General features: G+C 50.3%; 4 protein-coding genes and 1 non-coding gene across 5 annotated transcripts; 2 read left to right on the forward strand and 3 right to left on the reverse strand.

Moving 5' to 3' along the window:
- Window positions 1-697: 697 nt before the first annotated feature.
- UHO2_03088 (uncharacterized protein) lies at window positions 698-1,963 on the forward strand (the record flags this gene model as incomplete). The annotated part of the gene is made up of 1 exon (XM_041558004.1): window positions 698-1,963. One exon carries the CDS (start codon window positions 698-700, stop codon window positions 1,961-1,963), a length of 1,266 nt encoding a protein of 421 aa, XP_041413938.1.
- A 5,712-nt stretch (window positions 1,964-7,675) lies between these two features.
- tRNA-His(GTG) lies at window positions 7,676-7,783 on the reverse strand. Its single transcript has one exon. It is a non-coding gene; the product is annotated as a tRNA-His (tRNA).
- A 1,432-nt stretch (window positions 7,784-9,215) lies between these two features.
- Window positions 9,216-11,027, forward strand: UHO2_03089 (uncharacterized protein; the record flags this gene model as incomplete). Its single annotated transcript, XM_041558005.1, has 1 exon — window positions 9,216-11,027. The coding sequence occupies one exon, from the start codon at window positions 9,216-9,218 to the stop codon at window positions 11,025-11,027; it is 1,812 nt and encodes a 603-aa protein (XP_041413939.1).
- Window positions 11,028-11,381: 354 nt separating this feature from the next.
- UHO2_03090 (uncharacterized protein) lies at window positions 11,382-12,140 on the reverse strand (the record flags this gene model as incomplete). Its single annotated transcript, XM_041558006.1, has 1 exon — window positions 11,382-12,140. The coding sequence occupies one exon, from the start codon at window positions 12,138-12,140 to the stop codon at window positions 11,382-11,384; it is 759 nt and encodes a 252-aa protein (XP_041413940.1).
- Window positions 12,141-13,655: 1,515 nt separating this feature from the next.
- Window positions 13,656-15,138, reverse strand: UHO2_03091 (uncharacterized protein; the record flags this gene model as incomplete). Its single annotated transcript, XM_041558007.1, has 2 exons — window positions 13,656-14,807; window positions 14,923-15,138. 2 exons carry the CDS (start codon window positions 15,136-15,138, stop codon window positions 13,656-13,658), a joined length of 1,368 nt encoding a protein of 455 aa, XP_041413941.1.
- Between the last annotated feature and the right edge of the window lie 3,538 nt (window positions 15,139-18,676).

Below are 18,676 nucleotides of genomic sequence, written 5' to 3' on the forward strand. Positions count from 1 at the left end.
GTATGGCTTGGTCGATGGCTTGGTCGATGGCTTGGTCGATGACTGGGTCAGATACCACAAGGGCTATATTGGCAAATCTTCTCGAGGACCCTGAGAAGAACAGCTTTTTCTCGTCGGATCTCGGGCCCTGTCGTTGACATCCGTGTTCCGAACTTCAAACAAAAATTTCGGATCTAACAACACGTCCCTTGAGCCAAGTGCTTTGGATGATGCCATGACCGGAAGGGTCCTCGCTATCTCGGCTGATAAGGACACAGCTGCAAACCTGTCACATAGCAACAACCTTGAGGGTCACAATTCGGATAGCGTGCTATGTCCAAACCACGACACCGGCCAAGCCCAACAGCTTACGATGACAGCAGACGCCTGTGGCCTCATGCATCCGCTCCTGGTCGATGTCGTGTGTAGCAATGATCAAGTCGATTTGACGTGACCGAGACGGTACTCGCTCTCCAGTCGTTGACTAGCCCTGCAACCTGCACACAAGCTTTCTCCGCCGGCTCCTAGGCGATGTTGCGGGGTTAGGCTGCTAGACAGCCAGCCAGCCGTCTTGGATGATCATTCTTATAGCTGACTACTTGGCAGTGTCGTTCTAGCCTCATCCTACCCACCATCACACCATATCCACCAGCTTCATCCATTCGAATTACTGTCAGTGACATTGCCATCTCGGCCCTCTGACACCACCTTCGACATCATGACTGTGACTAAGAGGAACGAATCTGCTTCCAGCTCTCCACCACCGCTTGAGCCGAGCGAAGACGGAGAGCAGCTGTTCAACAAGGACGGCAGTCGACGCAAGTCTCGCGTACTCCGTCGGAAGACGGACCACTCCATCATCGAGCGGCGTCGACGAGAAAAGATCAACGAGAAGTTAGTAGCGTTGCAGAACATCGTTCCAGCTTGCCGAAAGGAGTGCCAGGACCTCATCGAGCGCAAGTTCGTCGCACCACTACGCGAAACCGAGGACGACGACGCAAGAGGCAGTTCTGCAAGCAAGAAGACCGCCAAGCGCAAGCGAGAAGAAGAAAAGCTCAAAAAGGCGAAGGACGAGATGACGGAGAAAATTCAGACAAGCATGATGCTCGAAAAGCTCTGCATCATCAGTCATACACTGGACTTTGTGCTGAAGCTGCAGGAGGAAAACAGAGCGCTCAGAGCATTGTGCAAATGCCAGGCCGAGCGTCGAGCTTCCATCACAAGCGATGTCGAGCTGGATGAGCATTATCACAATGCTCACAGCAACGATGTCCAGCAGGAGGCCGCAAGTCAGGCTCTCAGTAGGATTGCTTTCCTCATGGAGGACATGAAGCGCCCTTCTCTATCGTCGTCCTCGTCGGAAGAAGAGACACTGTTACAAGAAGATCTACAGAGGCCAGCAAAGCGCCGGCTACATTGGGGTAGCGACGACGTGCGTGAGGCTTCTATTCGTAGTGAAATCTGTCGTCTCCGATGTCATGCAACCCCCGAGGACCATGTCCGCCGTCGCGAACGTTCCCTATCGCTCAACGAAGCACAGACGATACCTCGCATTGGCAGCAAGGAGCAGAAGACTGTCTTGACCTTACATGGCGGCCAGCTTTCAGTAACGGACTCTAGCACCTGTCATTCATTCTGTCGAACAAGACCCTCTTCCTGCCGAGAAGAGGAGCAGAGCTCGGAGACCTCTTCAGACGCTTTCGAGAGCCTGCCCTCACCCCCTCCATACCCGCAGGGATGGCAGCAAGCCAGTTTCATCGGCCAGTATGCACTTTCTGGTCGCCCTCGATTGCCACCCATAGCCAATTTGGGATTGCCTAAGCAAGGGTCACAAATTGCAACTCTCAGACATGACACGTTCGCATCCCTGTACCGCAGAGACGTGCCTAGAGTAACTGAGACTGCAACATCTCGGGCTTTCCGTCCTTTGTCCTTATATACTTCACATACCTCGCCAACTGGTCTTTCGACCGTCAAGCCATAGATACCTTCAAGATGAAATTGAGAGTACTGGACAGAATTCACATTGCGTCAACACCACTTTGCTGAACATGGCTGTGCTACTTGGAGGTGTCGGTCTTTTGACTCTTCAATTGACCCTAGGTTTTCGCCTCTACCGTTCCAACCACAAAAGGGGATCAGGAGACGGGGGCTCGACCCACTATTCGCCTGGTTCGTCGATACGCCATGAGGCGGAGAACTCTATGCGAGAGTGAGGTTCCCAGTCATATGGAAATCAAACGCATCCCAACTTGGACTCTAACAGCGTTCGATACCATGCAATCGCTCACCACGAGCACGCTTGAGTGGTGAGTAATTGCCTACACAGAAACCATACAGCCAAACACTGGGCTGCACGTTGGTCTCATTGCGTCCTTGTGGCTGTTTCACACACATAGTTTCACCGGAGAAGTCTCAACATGCCTTGTCGCGGTGGAAGGGCAATAAACAGCAAAAGTGACACTATACCGAACAAGATACACTGCAGTACAGATTTGAGCTGATCTTCGAATGTGATTGAGCCCGTTCTCAGACGGATGAGCAATCAGCCAGGTTCTGCTCACCGTCGAGTCACGAATGTCAAGAGGCTTGGTTCTATCAGGCAGATGTACTGAGCAAGTTTCAAACTCAAGGCTCAAATTTAAGGCAAGGTGCAGCAAAGAAGCAGATGCGAGATGAACAGTAAAACAATTGAAGATAACAATTAATATACGGCATTATCGGGGTCACAATCAGACTCCCTTTACCACAGCCATATGTTCTATGTAATGCTTAGTTTTTCATGGTGTGAACCTAAATGACAAACACATATATATATACTCTATTCACCACTCTAGTCCTATCCAAGACAGGACATGTCACTTCATTCATACTCCTGTGTTGCTATGATACTGGGTGCCACTGAGCTGTCACCATGACAACAATCATGTACCTCATTGTGCTTCTCGCTTAAGTAAGCCTCCTGCACCTTGGTGTCTTGGCTGTGACACATGCATCTTGCTTGAGATGCTGATGCATCTTCAACTCCCCCCTTTGGTGGGATCTTGAGCCCTATCATCCTAGCCAATTGTGAGGTGTTGAGACCCTGTAAAGGTTTTGTCAAGACATCTGCAATGTTGTTTGCTGTTCTGACATATTTGATTGCCACATTGCCCTCTTGCACATGATTGCAGACGAAATGATACCATGTGTCAATGTGCTTTAACTTCCAATGTTTGGCTGGATCTTTACTCACCTGTATGCACCCCTGGCTATCTGTGTATAGCATGGGTTGAACATCTGTGATCTCCAAGTCCTGGAGCAAATATGAGAAGAACAATGCTTCTTGCACTGCTTCGGAAGCAGCAATGAACTCTGCTTCGACTGCTGACAATGCCACACACTTTTGAACATGAGACTTCCAACTCACTGGACATCCATACACATATGTTATCAACCCCGAGGTGCTCCTTCATCCATTTGTGGGGTCAGATGCCCAGTTTGCATTGGTATACATTGTTACCAGTGTATCCGAGTGCTCATTTGTCTCCCCTCCTAAGTGCAACTGATATTCATTTGTCTGGTTCAGGTACTTTACCACATGAATGGCTGCCTTCCATGCACTGTCAATTGGGATTGACATATATTGTGACAATATGCCAACAGCAAAGGCAATATCTGGTCAGGCTGTGTTGGAGACCCATAATAGTTGGCTGACCAACTCTTGATACTTCTTTGCTCACTGAGGTTCACATCTCTCACCTCTGGCAACATTCACTATGCTCAGCATGGGTACCCAAGATTTCTTGTTTGCTCCTCCTAACCATTTGTTCACCATTTCTTTGATGTATGCCATTAGGCCCAGAGATATCCTCCTCTGTCTTCTATCATGTGTGATCTTGATACCCAGAAATTCTTTGATCCTTCCATTGTCTTGCATCTCCCATTTGTCCATGATCTCTTGCTTAGTGCAGTCTACTTCATCATGACTGGGTGATGTTATCAGCATGTCATCCACATATGCTGTAATGATCGTGATCTTGTTGCCTGTCCCTCTTGAGTATAAGCATGGTGCACTTGGCATGCAATGAAATCTGATCATCCAGAGATGTGAGTCTAACTCAATGTTCCATTCTCAGCCTGATTGTTTCAGACTGTACAGTCCTTTCACTACCTTCAATGCTTTTCTGGGTGGTATTTTGATTCCTACTGGGGGCTTGAGATATACATCATGGTGTATAGTGGAGTTCAGGTATGCTTGCTTTACATCAATAGAGTCTATTTCCCAATCTCATACTGCTGTGACAGCGATCACCCCTTGAATGGATTGGATGGGTGCTACTGGTGTGAAGACCTCTGTGTAGTTGATGCCCTCATGTTGGGTGAAACCTCGTGCCACAAGCTGGGCTTTGAACTTTGTCAGCATGAGGTTTGCATCAGTTTTGATCTTGAGTACCCAATGCATGTCAATGGTGTTTTCACCCTTCAGGAGGTCAGCAATCTCCCACATGCCCATTGCTTCCAATCCATCCAGCTCCTTTCACATGGCCTCCTCCCAGTGCTTTCTGTCTTCTCCACTCATTGCTTCATGTATGGTTGGGTCCAGGTTCTTTCTCTGTTCCAGTTGCATTGCTATGAGTCCAAAGAATTCGCTGTCAATCTGAGTTTTGGTGGTTGATCCTTGTTCCATCACCTCTGCTGTTCCTCTGCTTAACCTTTCTTCCGAATCTGTCTCCATATCCATGTATTCTTGTAGTGGCCCTTCATCTGTTTTGTCAAATATATTTTCTTTGTTGTATCCTAGATCTTCAAAATTCTCTTCTGTCATCATCACTGGAGGTGCCTTTGTGTTGACCAGTTGCCACTCCATTCTGTCTGACCAGCACTTTGATTCCATGAATTTTGCTGAATTGCTCCAGAACATGTTCAGATTATAGTCTGGACTGTAGAAGAGCCAGCCCTTTCTCTCTAGACTGTATCCCAAGAAAATGGATGCGATGGCTTGCTGGTCCAGTTTCTTGTTGTCCCATTTGACTTTGGGTATGTTTACCCATGCCAGACAACCAAACACTCATAGGAGTTTTAAAGCTCATTCCAGTGACTTGCTGAACATTGCTTGATAAGGGAACTCATTATCAATGCTTGGAGTGAGGTTTATTTTGAATGCCACAGCTCTGATCACGTACAGCCAGAACTTCTTCAGTAGTCTCCTCTGCATTAGCAACATTCTCATCTTCTCTCCAAGGGTCCTGTCCATTCTCTCTACCCATCCATTTTGTTTGCTGTTGTACCCTACAGTGGTTTGCCACTCTATGCCCTTTTCTAGCAACCATTCTAATGCATCATTGCTTTTCCATTACATTCCTTGATCGGATCAGATCACTTTTAGCTTCCAATCTGTCTGTGTCTCCAGGAATAAAACAATCCTTTTGAGTTGCATAAACACATGACTCTTTCATGTCAATGGCTGTGCATACACATACTTGCTATGATTGTTGACCAGCACCAATGTGCATGTGTACTCTGTCACATGGGATGAGTCTATTATTAGATTGATGTGGATAAGATCCAGGGGCCCTATGGCTCTTTCGCCACTACCTTGCCCCATCTGAGTGCTTGTGCTCTTGGATTGTATGCACTGCTCACATGTCAGAGTGGTGTTTGGATCCAATTCCATGGTATGCTTATCTTTTAACTTGCTTGTGATTGCCTTAGCTTTATCTCTTCCTGGGTGTCTGAGATGCTCATGCCATAGTTGTTGCTTTGAAACTTTTGGCTCATTCTTAATATGCTCGAACTCCTCATCAACACCTTCAAACAATGGTGCTGATGTGGCCATCACGCTTTCTTGCCATGTGTCGCCTCGGAACTCCAAAAGTCCTCACTTGCGATTCTTTGCAATCTTAAGTGTCATGCCATTTGTTAGAAAAATTTGACCACCAGTTGTGTCCAATATCACTTGTGCTCCTTCATCTGTTAATGAATTCATTGACAGAAGGTTAACATTAAGGTGCTTCACATACAATACATTTTGTAGGGAGATTTCCCTGTAATCTGTTGATATGCTTGCATCTCCTATAGCTGCCACTTCCAAGACCTCACTTCTGGCAGTAATTATCCACTTTCAGCAAGTCCTCAGATGGATGAGCATGCTATAGTCATTCACCATATGATAACTTGCCCCCGAGTCCAAGATCCAATGAGCTGTTTCTTTTGTGTTTGGGGGGTCTTGCCATTTCAATGGGAGGGTGAGGGAGCACCATGCTTCCTATTTAGGTTTAGTGAGGGGGGAGTCTTTGGGAATGGTGACTGAGGTGTCACATTGACTAATACCATGTCCCGGTTGCTTGCAGTTCCAGCATCGGATTCAGTGTGGTCTGCCTGCATTCCTCGAGCTTGCATGGCTGTTGTCAGCTTCGGCTTCGGTCTCTCCAGCCTGTTTGTTTTGATCATCATTGCCAGCAGTTCTAGTGCTGGCTTGTTGGGGGTTGATCTTTTGTGCAGGGATCCTCTCAACAGTGGTCTGCTGGATGCTTAGTGTGGTGGCAAGGGTGTTGAAATTGATTTGATGAACAGTGGCAACTGTGTCCTTATACACCAGATGCCAGATCATGCATTTCTGCAGAGCTGAGAACAATGTATCATCAGCAAATGGTTTGCCAAGGAGGCTACTTTCAGTCTGTATGGACTGGATCTCTTGAATTAGCTTTCTGGCATCTGAGTGAAACATCTTTATATCATTGAGCTGCAAGATGAACACAAGTCTGTGAGATGTCTTGGTGGCTTCATTCATGAGACTGTTTTCGATCTTTCTCCATACTTGGTTGAAAGTAAGGTACTCCTTGATTACATCTAGAATGAGGTAATTTACATTGTATTCTCCAGTAGTGTCAATTGTTCCATGCAGGGCATTGATTAAAGCATCATTGAGGGAGTGGCTCCATTTTGGGTGCTTCTTGTCATACATTCCCTTGAGATGTTTCATCGCATGGGGCACAGATCAGAGGAAAGATTTCATGTGAGTGCTCCAGCTATAATAGCTGTGTGATGTGAGCTTTGGCATGGGTTCAAGGAGCTTTGCTAGGGTGCAAAAGTTATATCACTTGTTGCCATCATCGAAGTTGGAGTTGGAATCAGTGTCTTTGTCAGCTTCATTGTCGATGGCCTCTGGCTCATTCTCATTTGTGGCATCATTGTCAACCTGAACCTGGGTGTTCTTGCCTTTTCTGCTTCCTTTGGTCCTTGTTTTGGTGTCTTCTACCATGGTTGTCAACAAGTTTTGGTTAGCTCAGTGATAGCTTCTTCAGACTCTTAATCAATTGAAGATAACAATTAATATACAGCATTATCAGGGTCATGATCAGACTCCCTTTACCACAGCTGTATGTTCTATGTAATGCTTAGTTTTTCATGGTGTGAACCTAAATGACAAATGCATATATATATACTCCATTCACCACTCTAGTCCTATCCAAGACAGGACATGTCACTTCATTCATACTCCTGTGTTGCTATGATACTGAGTGCCACTGAGCTGTTGCCATGACAACAATCATGTACCTCATTGTGCTTCTTGCTTAAGTAAGCCTCCTGCACCTCGGTGTCTCGGCCGTGACACCTGCATCTTGCTTGAGATGCTGACGCATCTTCAACTAAAACATTATAGCCAGGCTCATGGAATCGTAAATTAAAAAAAAAATAAAAAAAAAAATTAACCTGCAGCTTGGAGGAATCGAACATCCGTCTGCTCGGAGCAAATCCGGCTACTCATTCTTAGTTTCGAGGAAACCACAACGAGCTGTACTAACCACTATACTAAAGCTGCCTAGCGAAAAGGGGCTCGGTTGTGTATATATACTCCCAAAACGTGAGACAAGAAGCAGACCGTGTGCGGAGACTGTTTGGCCTCAAAAGAAGTGCAGAAGTAGGCTGCAAGTTGATATGCTACCGCGCACAGAGATCCTGCATCACAGCCTGGATCTGCATCTGAGGATTGAGAATGGCATTACCGGCCACTGCCATCCTGAGGACCACAATAGGCCTTCCAAAGGTTGCGAGAGCGGGCTGTGCGACGATGCTTTTTGATCCTTCGATGTCGGCTCTTCCTATCATATCGAAGCAGAATTCGACCTGCGCCAAGGGCGTCAACGGTGTTGACGCCTCAAAGCTGCTCTTTTGGCGGCTTCGTACACCAAAACTTCTCCGAAATCCTCTGGAGAAGCTTGGAATTGAGGTCAGGTCGAAAGGAGATTGCGGAATGACCTGGTTGCTTTGGCGTTTTTGGATCCTTGCGAGTCGGCAAGATTGGCCTTTTAGCCCCTCTCGCCTGTAGGGGGAGCATCGGCAAATCCCGTTGGTACAGGGACTGAGGGATCAGAAATAGTCACGAATTGAAACAGGTTGGCTGTGGGTGTGGGTGTGAGGGAGCAAGTGTGCGAGTGTGAGAGTGTGCGTGCGTAGAGCGGAGGATCAACCTCCTCCCTCAGCGTTCTCTCTAACCCTGTTGACGCTCTTCCAGCGCGCTCTTGCCATTTTCCAATTGTGATTTTCTCCACTAACATTACTCCACGCTCTGATCGCTCCGAAATTTGGCAGTGCACGCACACTCTCAATCGCTCTCTCTTTCTCAATCCCATCCGCTACGCCTTGGAGGTTACAGTAGCATCTTCAACCTTCCAAGAGCTCTATCGCAACTTGCCCATACCATCAGTGACCGATTCGGTCGGTCTTGTCATTCTTACTGCATCCGCACCTCCTCCTACAAGCCATCCGTCCATCATCGCATCGACTCGAGCCGACTCAACACCGACAGTTGGGTGTTCGCATCTTCAACAATAGCCCCGGATCGTCTTGTCCCTTCATCGTTGCTACGCTCCCTTTCATCTCGTGTGCTCGTCTAAAAGCACCTTCCTAACTTGTCTGGAGGCGAATTCGAGAGGCCTCCGGTCTTCAGGCATCTTTCTCCCCCTTTAGAAGAGACGCTCGCATCGTCACATCCAATCCCATCCCATCGCATCGCATCGCATTATCTTGCTTCGCCAATCTCAGCAGCCAACTCTTATCAGCAGCATCACCACCACCACCTCGTATAACAACTGCAATGTCTTGCTCACAAGCATAGATCTTGATCGCGTCCGGCGATGAAAGTCCTTTACTGCTTTGAATCGCATCCCATCTTGGCAGCCTAATCACAACAAACCTAAAGCATCCCTCGTAGGTCGGTTGGCCTGATCCGAGCCGACGTCGACCTTGCCGACATGCTGCTCCCACACAGGCAGTCTTTGGCTAGGCGTCCCAAGTGGAGATCCACGCCACTAAATGCATCGACATCAGCCGCCCTTGCATTCCTACTCGGTTCAGCCTTGGTCTCAGCGTCTGCGCCTTACTCGCCGCCATCATCATCGACACCCAGCTCAACAGAACGCCGCACTTCCGCTCGCATCGATGCAATCGAGGATGGGCCTTCTTGGCAAGTGAGCCAGCAGCGCAAGAATGAGGCTGCAGAAGTCAAGTCCGACACTTTAAATCGTCGCAAGCATGTCACATTCCAGTATTCAGATCAGCAGTCGCAAGGCGCCTCTGCGCCAAACTTCGCGCAACCAGTAGATGACGCCGATTCTGAGACTTTTGCATCCATCTTACCCACCATCCTGCGCCACGAGAAGCCCCTCTACGCAGACGATGACATGATCCTGCATCCAGATGCCTCCGCAGCCTCCGCAACCTCCGCAGCCTCCTTGCCTCGATCCGGCAGCACTCATTCCGATTTGTTGTCCGAAGCTCACCAGTACGACACACAACAGCCAGCAAGCCGACCATCAGTCTATAACGAGGACCTTGTTGGCAAGCAGACAGGGAGCGGCTACGTCTTTGTCCGCCGCACTGATCCATCATATATTTCGGGTGCGGGTGCAGCTTTGGTTACTCTATTCTCGCGGCGCGATTCACCCGTCAGCCGTCCGCCGCTGGTTCCCAACTCAAACTCGAGACTCCTCATCGCACTTGTGATCGTCTGTATCCTCGCAGTCGGTGTTCTGACACTTGCTGCGCAGGAGATGTACAAGCGGCTGCAAAGTGTCGGTCAACCTCGCTCGCCGCTGCGAAGGAGATCCGGCGAGGGCCGATCGACACGCACACTTTACCGCAGCGATTCGAGCTACACATCGATACCAGCCAGTGTGCTGTCAGCACCGACATTGGAGGAGGAAGAGGAGCGCATCAAGACTCCGCCAACACTTTCGCGGCGCAGCAGCGCCGCTGCTTCATCATCGGTACCCTCACCACTGAATGAGAACGGTCCTAATTCGGACGACGAGGAGCTAGAGCGCAAGACTCAAACCGACTTGCATTATCTTTCTCTACCGTTTGGCATCGGCATCGGCTACAGTTATGCAAATATTGCCGACGGTCGGGACGCAAAGACCAGACTATCAAAATTGGCCGCCAAGAGGTCACGCAGCCGCCTCGGCTCCACTCTGGCACTATCAACGGGCACGTTGCCGATTCCTGGGCTCAGTGCTGCTGCGAATGGTGGCGACGGGTTGAGATCACGATCCAGGTCGTTCAAGGAGCTGTGCCGTGACGCATTCAGCAGTGCCACTACGACACGCGACATTGGTGCAATTATGGAAGAAGAGGGCGGCAGTGATATGACAGGCGTCTCGACACCTCGGTGGGGCTCGTCGAGTCTTGCATCGCTTGACCTGTCGAGCTCGGGAGGCAGCGGTACAGTCACGCCCACAGGACCGGGAGGCAGCGGCACACTTTCGACTTCAACCGGGAGCATGACATTGGAGTCTTTGGCATCCCATGGACTACATGCAAAGGGACGATATTTCGGTGTTGATAGTGCGCCAGCAACGGGTCACACACTGGTTGACCTTGGTCAGGGAACCCCCGAGTTGGCTGTATCGGATCCGGATGGTATCACTCGGCCCGCATCGACGCCAGGTGTGATGCCAAGTCAGGTGGCACGCCATCCGCTAGTGGAACAACTGCGTCGAGAGGGAAGATCCGATACAAGCAAGAGGGTGGGCAAGGGCACTCCCACCAATGCCAAGGCTTTCTAGAGGACTCTCCCATTCGCTCGTTTCATCTCACGATTGTACTGTACTTGTTTCCTGCAATATCAGTTCATGATCGACCATACTCCTCTTCGTTGGTGTTTGGTCGGATCAGCTGGAAGGTAGGCTTTGTGCGACTGTTGCGAGACCATGAGTTGACGTGATCGGCAGTGAGAGGTTGCGGTAACTTCACTCTAGCATTCTTCAGCATTGGACGAGCTCGTGACATGGTTGGATGTGCAAGCACAAACATGGGGCTGAAACATGGGGCTGCTGTGGGCTGCTTTGCGGGTACGGTTCCAAGTGTCCATAATTATATTGCACGACGTTGGTGAGACGAAGCTAGGCTTCACTCCTGCGCTACTGTATCACACAAGACTTGCCACCATCTCCTGACGAGGCTTTACCTTCGCCCTCGCCAAACTCCTTGATCGTTATACTGCCATGATGATTTGAAATTGTACACACGTCTCCTCGCATGCCGGAAGCTATACTTGAAGCAATTTTGGCGGTTCCCCTATGCTTGTGTGGTTGAGGGTCAAGGAGTTTGAATCGCTGCTGCATGGCGGGTGAGACTTTAAGTGTGCCTGTTTCTGAATTCCATTTGAGCATTCCGGCAAAGCTTGTTGGAAGGGAGACGGTGATGTTGCCATTGTATGACTTGGCGCGAATGTCGAGAGGGCGCGCACCGCTGTAGCTGGGGATGCTGAGAGAGATGGAGCCAAGAGATCTTGTCTTTGCGCTGATAAGAACCGGTTTTGAATCGGGAGCAGACGCGGACTCGGGTCGTTTCTCCCTGAGGATGTGAACGGTAGCATTGATCGGTGAAGACTTGGTGATTAAAACGCAGGAAGAAGCGTTGGCTGTCTCATCTTCGTGTCTTGGTCGATCGTAAACGGGTGGAGAGGCTTCAGGTGCTGAGGCGCCGATTGCTATTGTCTTCTTGATGGATGCATTGGGCCAGTCAATGTGGATGTGTCGATGAGCTTTGCTAGGTACACCGCCATGCTGCTCCGGGTTCCAAAGTGCTTCTCGGCGCTGCTGCTGCTCGTAAGCCTCGTCATCGTTGGCAAACGGAGAAGGATGCGCTGATTGTGCTGGTTCGACTTGTAAGGACATGGTGTTTGTGAGCTGAAAGGGGTGTATCTGCTTGTGATGATGGTGATGATGATGGCAAAGATGGATTTCAGCGTCGTGCAAATGTAGACAAGGTTCACCATGATGACTTGGAGGTGTCAAGGTCGTGGGAGAACTGCGCACTGTTCTTCAGCCCCTTACAGCTTACTCCGCAGCTTCTTGACGTCCTCGGAGACTTTTAGACCGCCTGCCCATAAGCTTATCCCCACTTGACACTGTCCAGCCTCCACGGGAAAAAGTAAGACAAGTGTGAAGAGTCAGACCCTTTTTGGCGAGCTCTAAATTTTCAAAAGTCACGGCACGCAAGGCACGCACGGCAACAGTCGAAAATTCGTGTTTCGGGTTTTCCAGAAGATTCGGCATGCCGGCACGGATCCCCCGAAAACTTGCCAATTCGGATCTTCCTACAGCTGAATCACAATTTCAGTCACACACTGCATTTGAGTAGGTTGTGGTGACAGTTGGAAGACGTGGTTTCGTTAAAGTCACGTTGAACGCCACGGATCATTTCGATCCGCAAGGCTTCAGAGTAGAGTTGCTACTGTTCGCAAAAGAGTTGCAACCGGCAAGTCTTTCGGTCCCGTTGGTCCCGTTGATGTGCATGTCGAATCCTTCAATCGGGATGTCTTCAACCGTACGCTTTGTTCAAGCCGTTCATTGTTGCCGTCAGCTGGTTGAGCAGAGATGTGCAAAGCCTTTCTCTTTCCGAACATTCCGAGCCTCGGTATGTGGCTCAGATTGTCCCAGTGTACCCTAGTTCATACACATCTTCCTCATTCTTCTCGCTCGTTCGCTCTTCTCCGACCATTGTCACAATTTCATTGTAGATGTGACGACAATGCTGGACCATATGTAGTCCTCATGATTACCGAGACAAGTTTGGTGTTGGTTTCTCCGACTGCAGGCATCACTCAGAGGCACTGCCCTGATGCCAAAGATGAGCACTCAAAGACAGAGATCTTGTCTCAGCCCTGAGCGCGCCCTTCTGGTGGACTCACAGAGCACATCCTCAAGTCCCTCTCTGAGTTCTCAGCCTCAGACCCAAAGGCAAGCAGAAAATGGTTTGGAAACACTGGGTATATGGCCAACGATCTTGTCGTTTTGAGAGATGTCAAAGCTAGAAATACATAAAACAAGAGATACCTTGAGACCGGGAAAATGGCGAGTAGAGACAGGAAACGGCCCAAAGGGTCCGCCAATAGAATACAGATGGTCGTGACAACAAGGGAAGGAAGAGTAAACGAGAGTGAGAAGGCTTCCTTCTGAGAGGGGGGCCAAGCGAGATGAAGGGTAGAGACTGTGAGTGGGTGCAGAGGGAGTAGTGTGCCAAAGGCTCGCTATCAAGGCCGGCCAGCCAACCGAGAAAGGAGAGCTGGAGAGATGCTACACAACAATATGAAGAGAGAGGGACAAGAACGGTGACTGTAAAGATGACGACGGCAATGCGAGTTCGTAACGTTGCGGAGCGAGAGAGATGTGAGTGAGTAGAGGAGAGAATCAGGCGACCCACTCTGGGGCAACAGGCGTGGCGGTCGCGCTGCCAAAGATGTCGCTGGGCATGGCCGAGGTGAGCGTCATGGATGCCATGCTTGACATATCGTGGCCGAGCAGTGTGGCATCAGGCATCTCGTATCCCGACATGCTTGCAAAGGGATCTTGAAGCTTGCCATCCATGGGCGGGACGTTGATCAGACCAAGGTCGTTGCCTGCCATGATCTCAACCGAGTCGGCTGCCATCATTGGTGGCGCGACCATGGGGAAGGCATCGGGGTGCATGGCACCGGCACCGGTGAAGTCGATCAGGTTGTATGGCATGGGCTCGAGAGACTGCAAGAAGTTGGTGCACTTCATCTGCTGCTCATGTGGCGAGAGAGTGGAACGCGGTACCATGGGAGGACCAAGGTAGTTGATGTCGAACGAGTCCGAAATCGGTGTGGTGGGAGGCATGCTGAATGGTGTGCCAAGATCCTGACTCATGGGGAATGGCGAGCGGATGGCGCGTGTCGAAGCCAGCGACGGCGTCGAAGCGGCCGACGAGAGACCAGAGGCGGAAGCAAGTCCTTCGGACAAGGAAGCGACCATGGGGCTGTAGTAGATCGACTCGGTGCTCATCGCTGAAGAAGGTGTCCACTGCTCATGTGCTGGTGGTGAGTAGAAGACATCGTGGTCCTTGATGGGGGTCGAGTTGATCGCAAGGCTTGGACTAATAATCCTTCGCATTGGAGTCGATGTCAACAGTGTTGGGCGCGTCGGTGTTGTCATCATAGGGACGGTGTGACACGAAGACGAGTTGCAACCAGGACCCGAGATGCGCGAAGGAGTCATAGGGAAGTCACCATAAGCCCAGACACCGTGAGGGCTGGTAGGCGGCAAGAAGTTGAGGCTGTCGACCATGGGAGCACCAGTGATGGCTTCGTAGGCGCCAGGCATGCCGAAACCAGGAGCCAATGGCAATCGAGGGTGACTGTGGAAGGTAAGCGAGTGGAACGAACCGTTGGCAACGAAGCGGTTGCGGGTAGGCTCGTCGTGCTGGTCACAGTCGTAACTACAAGGACCAGGGGGCACAGCCGAAGGGTGACCAGCAGCCTCGGCTGATGCCTGCGATCGTGCGCAAGTGGAGCAACGAGGGCGAGCAGCATCACAACGAAGCTGATGATGACGGATGGCGACAGAAAAATCAGAAAGTGAGGAGAAGGCGCGTTAGAATTCAGGCTCTCGTCTTTTTGTTAAAAAAGAAAAAACGTTGTTCGAGACTGAAACTTACCTTGCGGCGACGGCAAGTAGCACAAGCCATCTTTCTTTTAAGAATAGGGCCCTTGGACTCTTTCCTTGCCTTGGCACCGCCCTTCAAGGACTTGACCTTGGAAGCAAGCTCGACATCGAGCTTTTTGCTCTCAGCCGAGCGGCAGAGCTTGTGGGTGGGGCTCTCAATGCCGGGACGGACCGGGGAGGAAGTGTTGGTGTTGATAGGTGTCAACATGATAATGAAGTTGTTAGTGTTGTGTGGGAAGATGCTCAATTAGAGAAGGGTGGAGTGGCTAGGGTTGGACGCTGGCATAGGAAAGCGGCTGATCCGAGTGGTGCAGAATTGGAACACGAGGTTGGGAAGGTGGAAGTTGCAATGCGAACGACAAAGGACGATTGGGGACGAATCAAAGAGTGCAAAGCAAGTTGCCAGCAGGGAGGCAACTGTGATAGTGGATCCAACAGATATGGTGGGAGTAGTGCAAGAAGGATTGAGCAGGGAAGGGAGTGGGAAGCTAGACGATGGGGATGAGGATTGGGAATGCGGACCATCACCGAGCGATCCGAGGGAGAGTCTTATAAGTGAAACGTAGTCTCATGGTGTTGCTAGAGCGAAGTAGGGCGGAGGGATGTCCGAGGTGCTTGGGGCGGACCGAGAAATTGAGTCAAGGTGTTTCAGTGTCAGCTAGCGAACGAAGCAGGTTTGACAGGAGAGGATGTGAGAAGTGTACGAGCCCTGATGGAAGCGAACTGGGTGCGGCGACAGCGTTTTGGTACTGCCGTGTGTGTGGCACAAGAACAGAGGGGACAAGCTTGCCTTGACACGATCATCCAAAGAAGGGCCGGCCGGGCAGAAGCAAGCACAGTCTGACAGGACAAGGAAGTGATTGGAGCAGACCTTCACGGTGCAGCAGTGAGCTCATGCGCCACTCGACTGGCTACAATGGGCCAGGTACAGGGCACAAAACTGATAGCGGTTAGGAACCGTCGCGGGCCCATGTCCAGGCATCAGAGAGATGAGAGCCTCCAGAAAGGAAAAGGCTGTTCATCAATCGTAAAGGATGAAGGAAACACCGGGCGGCAGGCACCAGGAAGTGCCAAAGCCACATTGTTGCTAAGGCAGTGAGAAGCGAGAAGCAAGTCAAGCATGCAATCAAGACTGGGTCATGAAGGATCCAGATGCAACAGGTAAGCTCAAACGAATCGGTATGCAGACCGGAGCTACTACATTGCTGTCTGGCGAACGAGCAAAGTTTCGTGCTCCAAAAACCGAGAAAAGGCTTGGCCACACAGAGACAGAAAGACCTCAAAAAGGCAAGAAATATGGATAATAGGGGGTATCAAATTTTTCGCTTTTTTAAAAACTCGAAAATGCATGAGGCAATGATACAGGGTTGCAAAGCCAGGCAAGGCAACGGGATTCGCGGGCCAGAACAGAGAGAGGAGATCTTTTTCGCTTGACCAAAGTGCGATTTCAGAGAGACAATGAAGATCCTGAGCCAGAGACGACGCCACTCTGAACTGGTGAGGCGCTGCGATACCCAGAGAGTGTTCAGCTGCCTGTAGTACAATCGTCTGCATGAAGGGGATAAATTGAACGGCATCTCTCACGTTTCAAAATGCCAAAGGAGAGTGTTGGAAAGCGACGTTCCTGCACGCCCAGACTGCGTCAAGGACCTCTCTGTCATTTCAAGAACCGCTGAAATCGAGAAACGAAAACGGGATTCGGCAACTGTGACTCGTGAGTCGGCCGTGAATTTCAAGTAGCAGCTGTATACTAGTGCAGACCGCTCATGATCGCACTGCAATCGCACTTGAAATCGAGTTGTGATGAGTCTGCTTACGGACGTTGATGCGCAGTCTTGTTCAGCGACAAAGCAGTGCAATGCAATGCAGTGATGAAAGTCCAGAGATGACACTGCTGGCAACAAGGCTGCAGATCAAAAAAAAAGAAGTTTTGGTTGACATCGAGCTAGAGTATTGCTGTCTGAAGTGCCAATCACATCGGGCAGCTCAATCCCTCTTTGGATCCTGCTCGGAACTCCACGTGAGACGGCTCGAATGCAAGCAAAATTGAGCACTGAGATTGGGTGCCCAGCGGCTCGCCAAGATGATCAGGCGGGAAGAATTGAGATGAGTTCTAAAGGATCGATAATGTGAAAAGTGTAGAGCGCCACTCCTCAATGAGGCATAATGCATTTGTCGTCTGAACACTTGTCTCTTCGATTCACGAGGATGACAGGAAATGGAAAGGGCAATCGGTCACATCCAATCCTATCGCAACTCGAGCTCAGCAAAACAAAACAAAATGAGCACCATCACGCCAAGCAACAGGCATATCCCGCAAGGCGAGCAGAGCTTGCTTGCCACGAGAATCAAAAAGACTGACTCTACGTGCCAATGTCGGGCCGCGACAGGAAAGTTGCTCAAATCTGTTGGAAAAGACTTCCTTGGCCCCCATTCTTTTCTCGATGACAGATCGATCTTGAGAGAAAAGCCAACGGAAAGCGCGTCTTTTCCCCCTCTTTTTTAACCCTAGCTTTGCTATGGGTCGCCAGCCTATTCACAAGCCACTAATCCTAAACATCTGGCAAATCGGAATACTGCGGAGCAGTGGTGCAGCGCCACTTTTTTGCTGAATCGGTCAATGAGCAAGTTTTTCAGCCTCGTTCGAAATCGAGGCGACCCGCGCCTTCAGAACGGAGTTGCCTTGTCGAGCATAGGGTGGTCAAAGTAAGATCGGCAGACACCATCGAGCACTCTTCAGATGGTACAAGCCTACGCACAGACGATCTGGACCGCGTGCGCCATCTCATTAAAAGCCTCGTCCCATGTGGCTCGCAAGCCTGAATTGGGTCGCCACCAATTCACCCAGATTTCCCTCGGGACCTTCTCTTGGACCAAGCATCTTTGGCTTCGCCATAAGGGTGAACCTGGGTGCTGAATGGTCCTCCCTCTACTTCTCTACTTCTCCGCTTCGCCCGTTTCGCGGGCTTCGCGGAAACGACCAACCGTTCAATTTCAGAAATGTTACCCCGGATTTCTTCGGTTGTTAAGAAGCCTGAATCCCTTGCAATGTCACAAAAGGAAGATGAACAGCTCTGACTCTTTCTCGAAGAGTGCACTCGACTTGGTTGGTGACCTCGACTGTTCCGTCGGGTTAGAAGAGTGAACAGGATGGCATGAAGAGACAAGAAAGCAGATCGGCAGAGACTTCATCGGGCTGGTATTGTGCTTTGCTTATCCTTACAAGTGAACGATTTGGTGGGTCGAAACACGGTTGCAAGATCTCACATTCGTAGCGTTGAGAAGTCAAGTAGATCATGAGACGAATTGAGGGCAGTAAGGCAGCCAATACCGGGCCGGTTTGGAGCCCAATCTCCGGCTATCGATTCTATGTTGTACCGGACATGATTCAGACGAAGACTTGCAAGGTTTCTGGGCAGCAGTGGGAATGGTGGTAGAGGAATTGAAGTGAGGATAGCAGAGCGTGCACAGGCGTGCACCCTTGGATCGACTGGGGCATAGTCGCCCACAGGTTGCAGGCTGCTTACACTTTGCTGCGGTGACAAGCGCTTCAAGAAGCGGCGTGCAACGGAAGCAACCTCGTCCGCTCGAGCGAGTCGGTGCAATACAGCGCTGCAATGTATCAGGGCCATAGCATGCGAGTCCCGAGTAGCGGAAAACAAAAGGATTGCATGGTCGTGCATGTCTTGTGTGTGGCCTCACTACGTAGGGAGCGAAAATTTTGAACAGCAGAAGGCGACATGAAA

The sequence above is a fragment of the Ustilago hordei genome (assembly GCF_900519145.1).
Source record: "Ustilago hordei strain Uho2 genome assembly, contig: UHO2_contig_05, whole genome shotgun sequence".
In the NCBI taxonomy this organism is placed as follows: domain Eukaryota; kingdom Fungi; phylum Basidiomycota; class Ustilaginomycetes; order Ustilaginales; family Ustilaginaceae; genus Ustilago; species Ustilago hordei.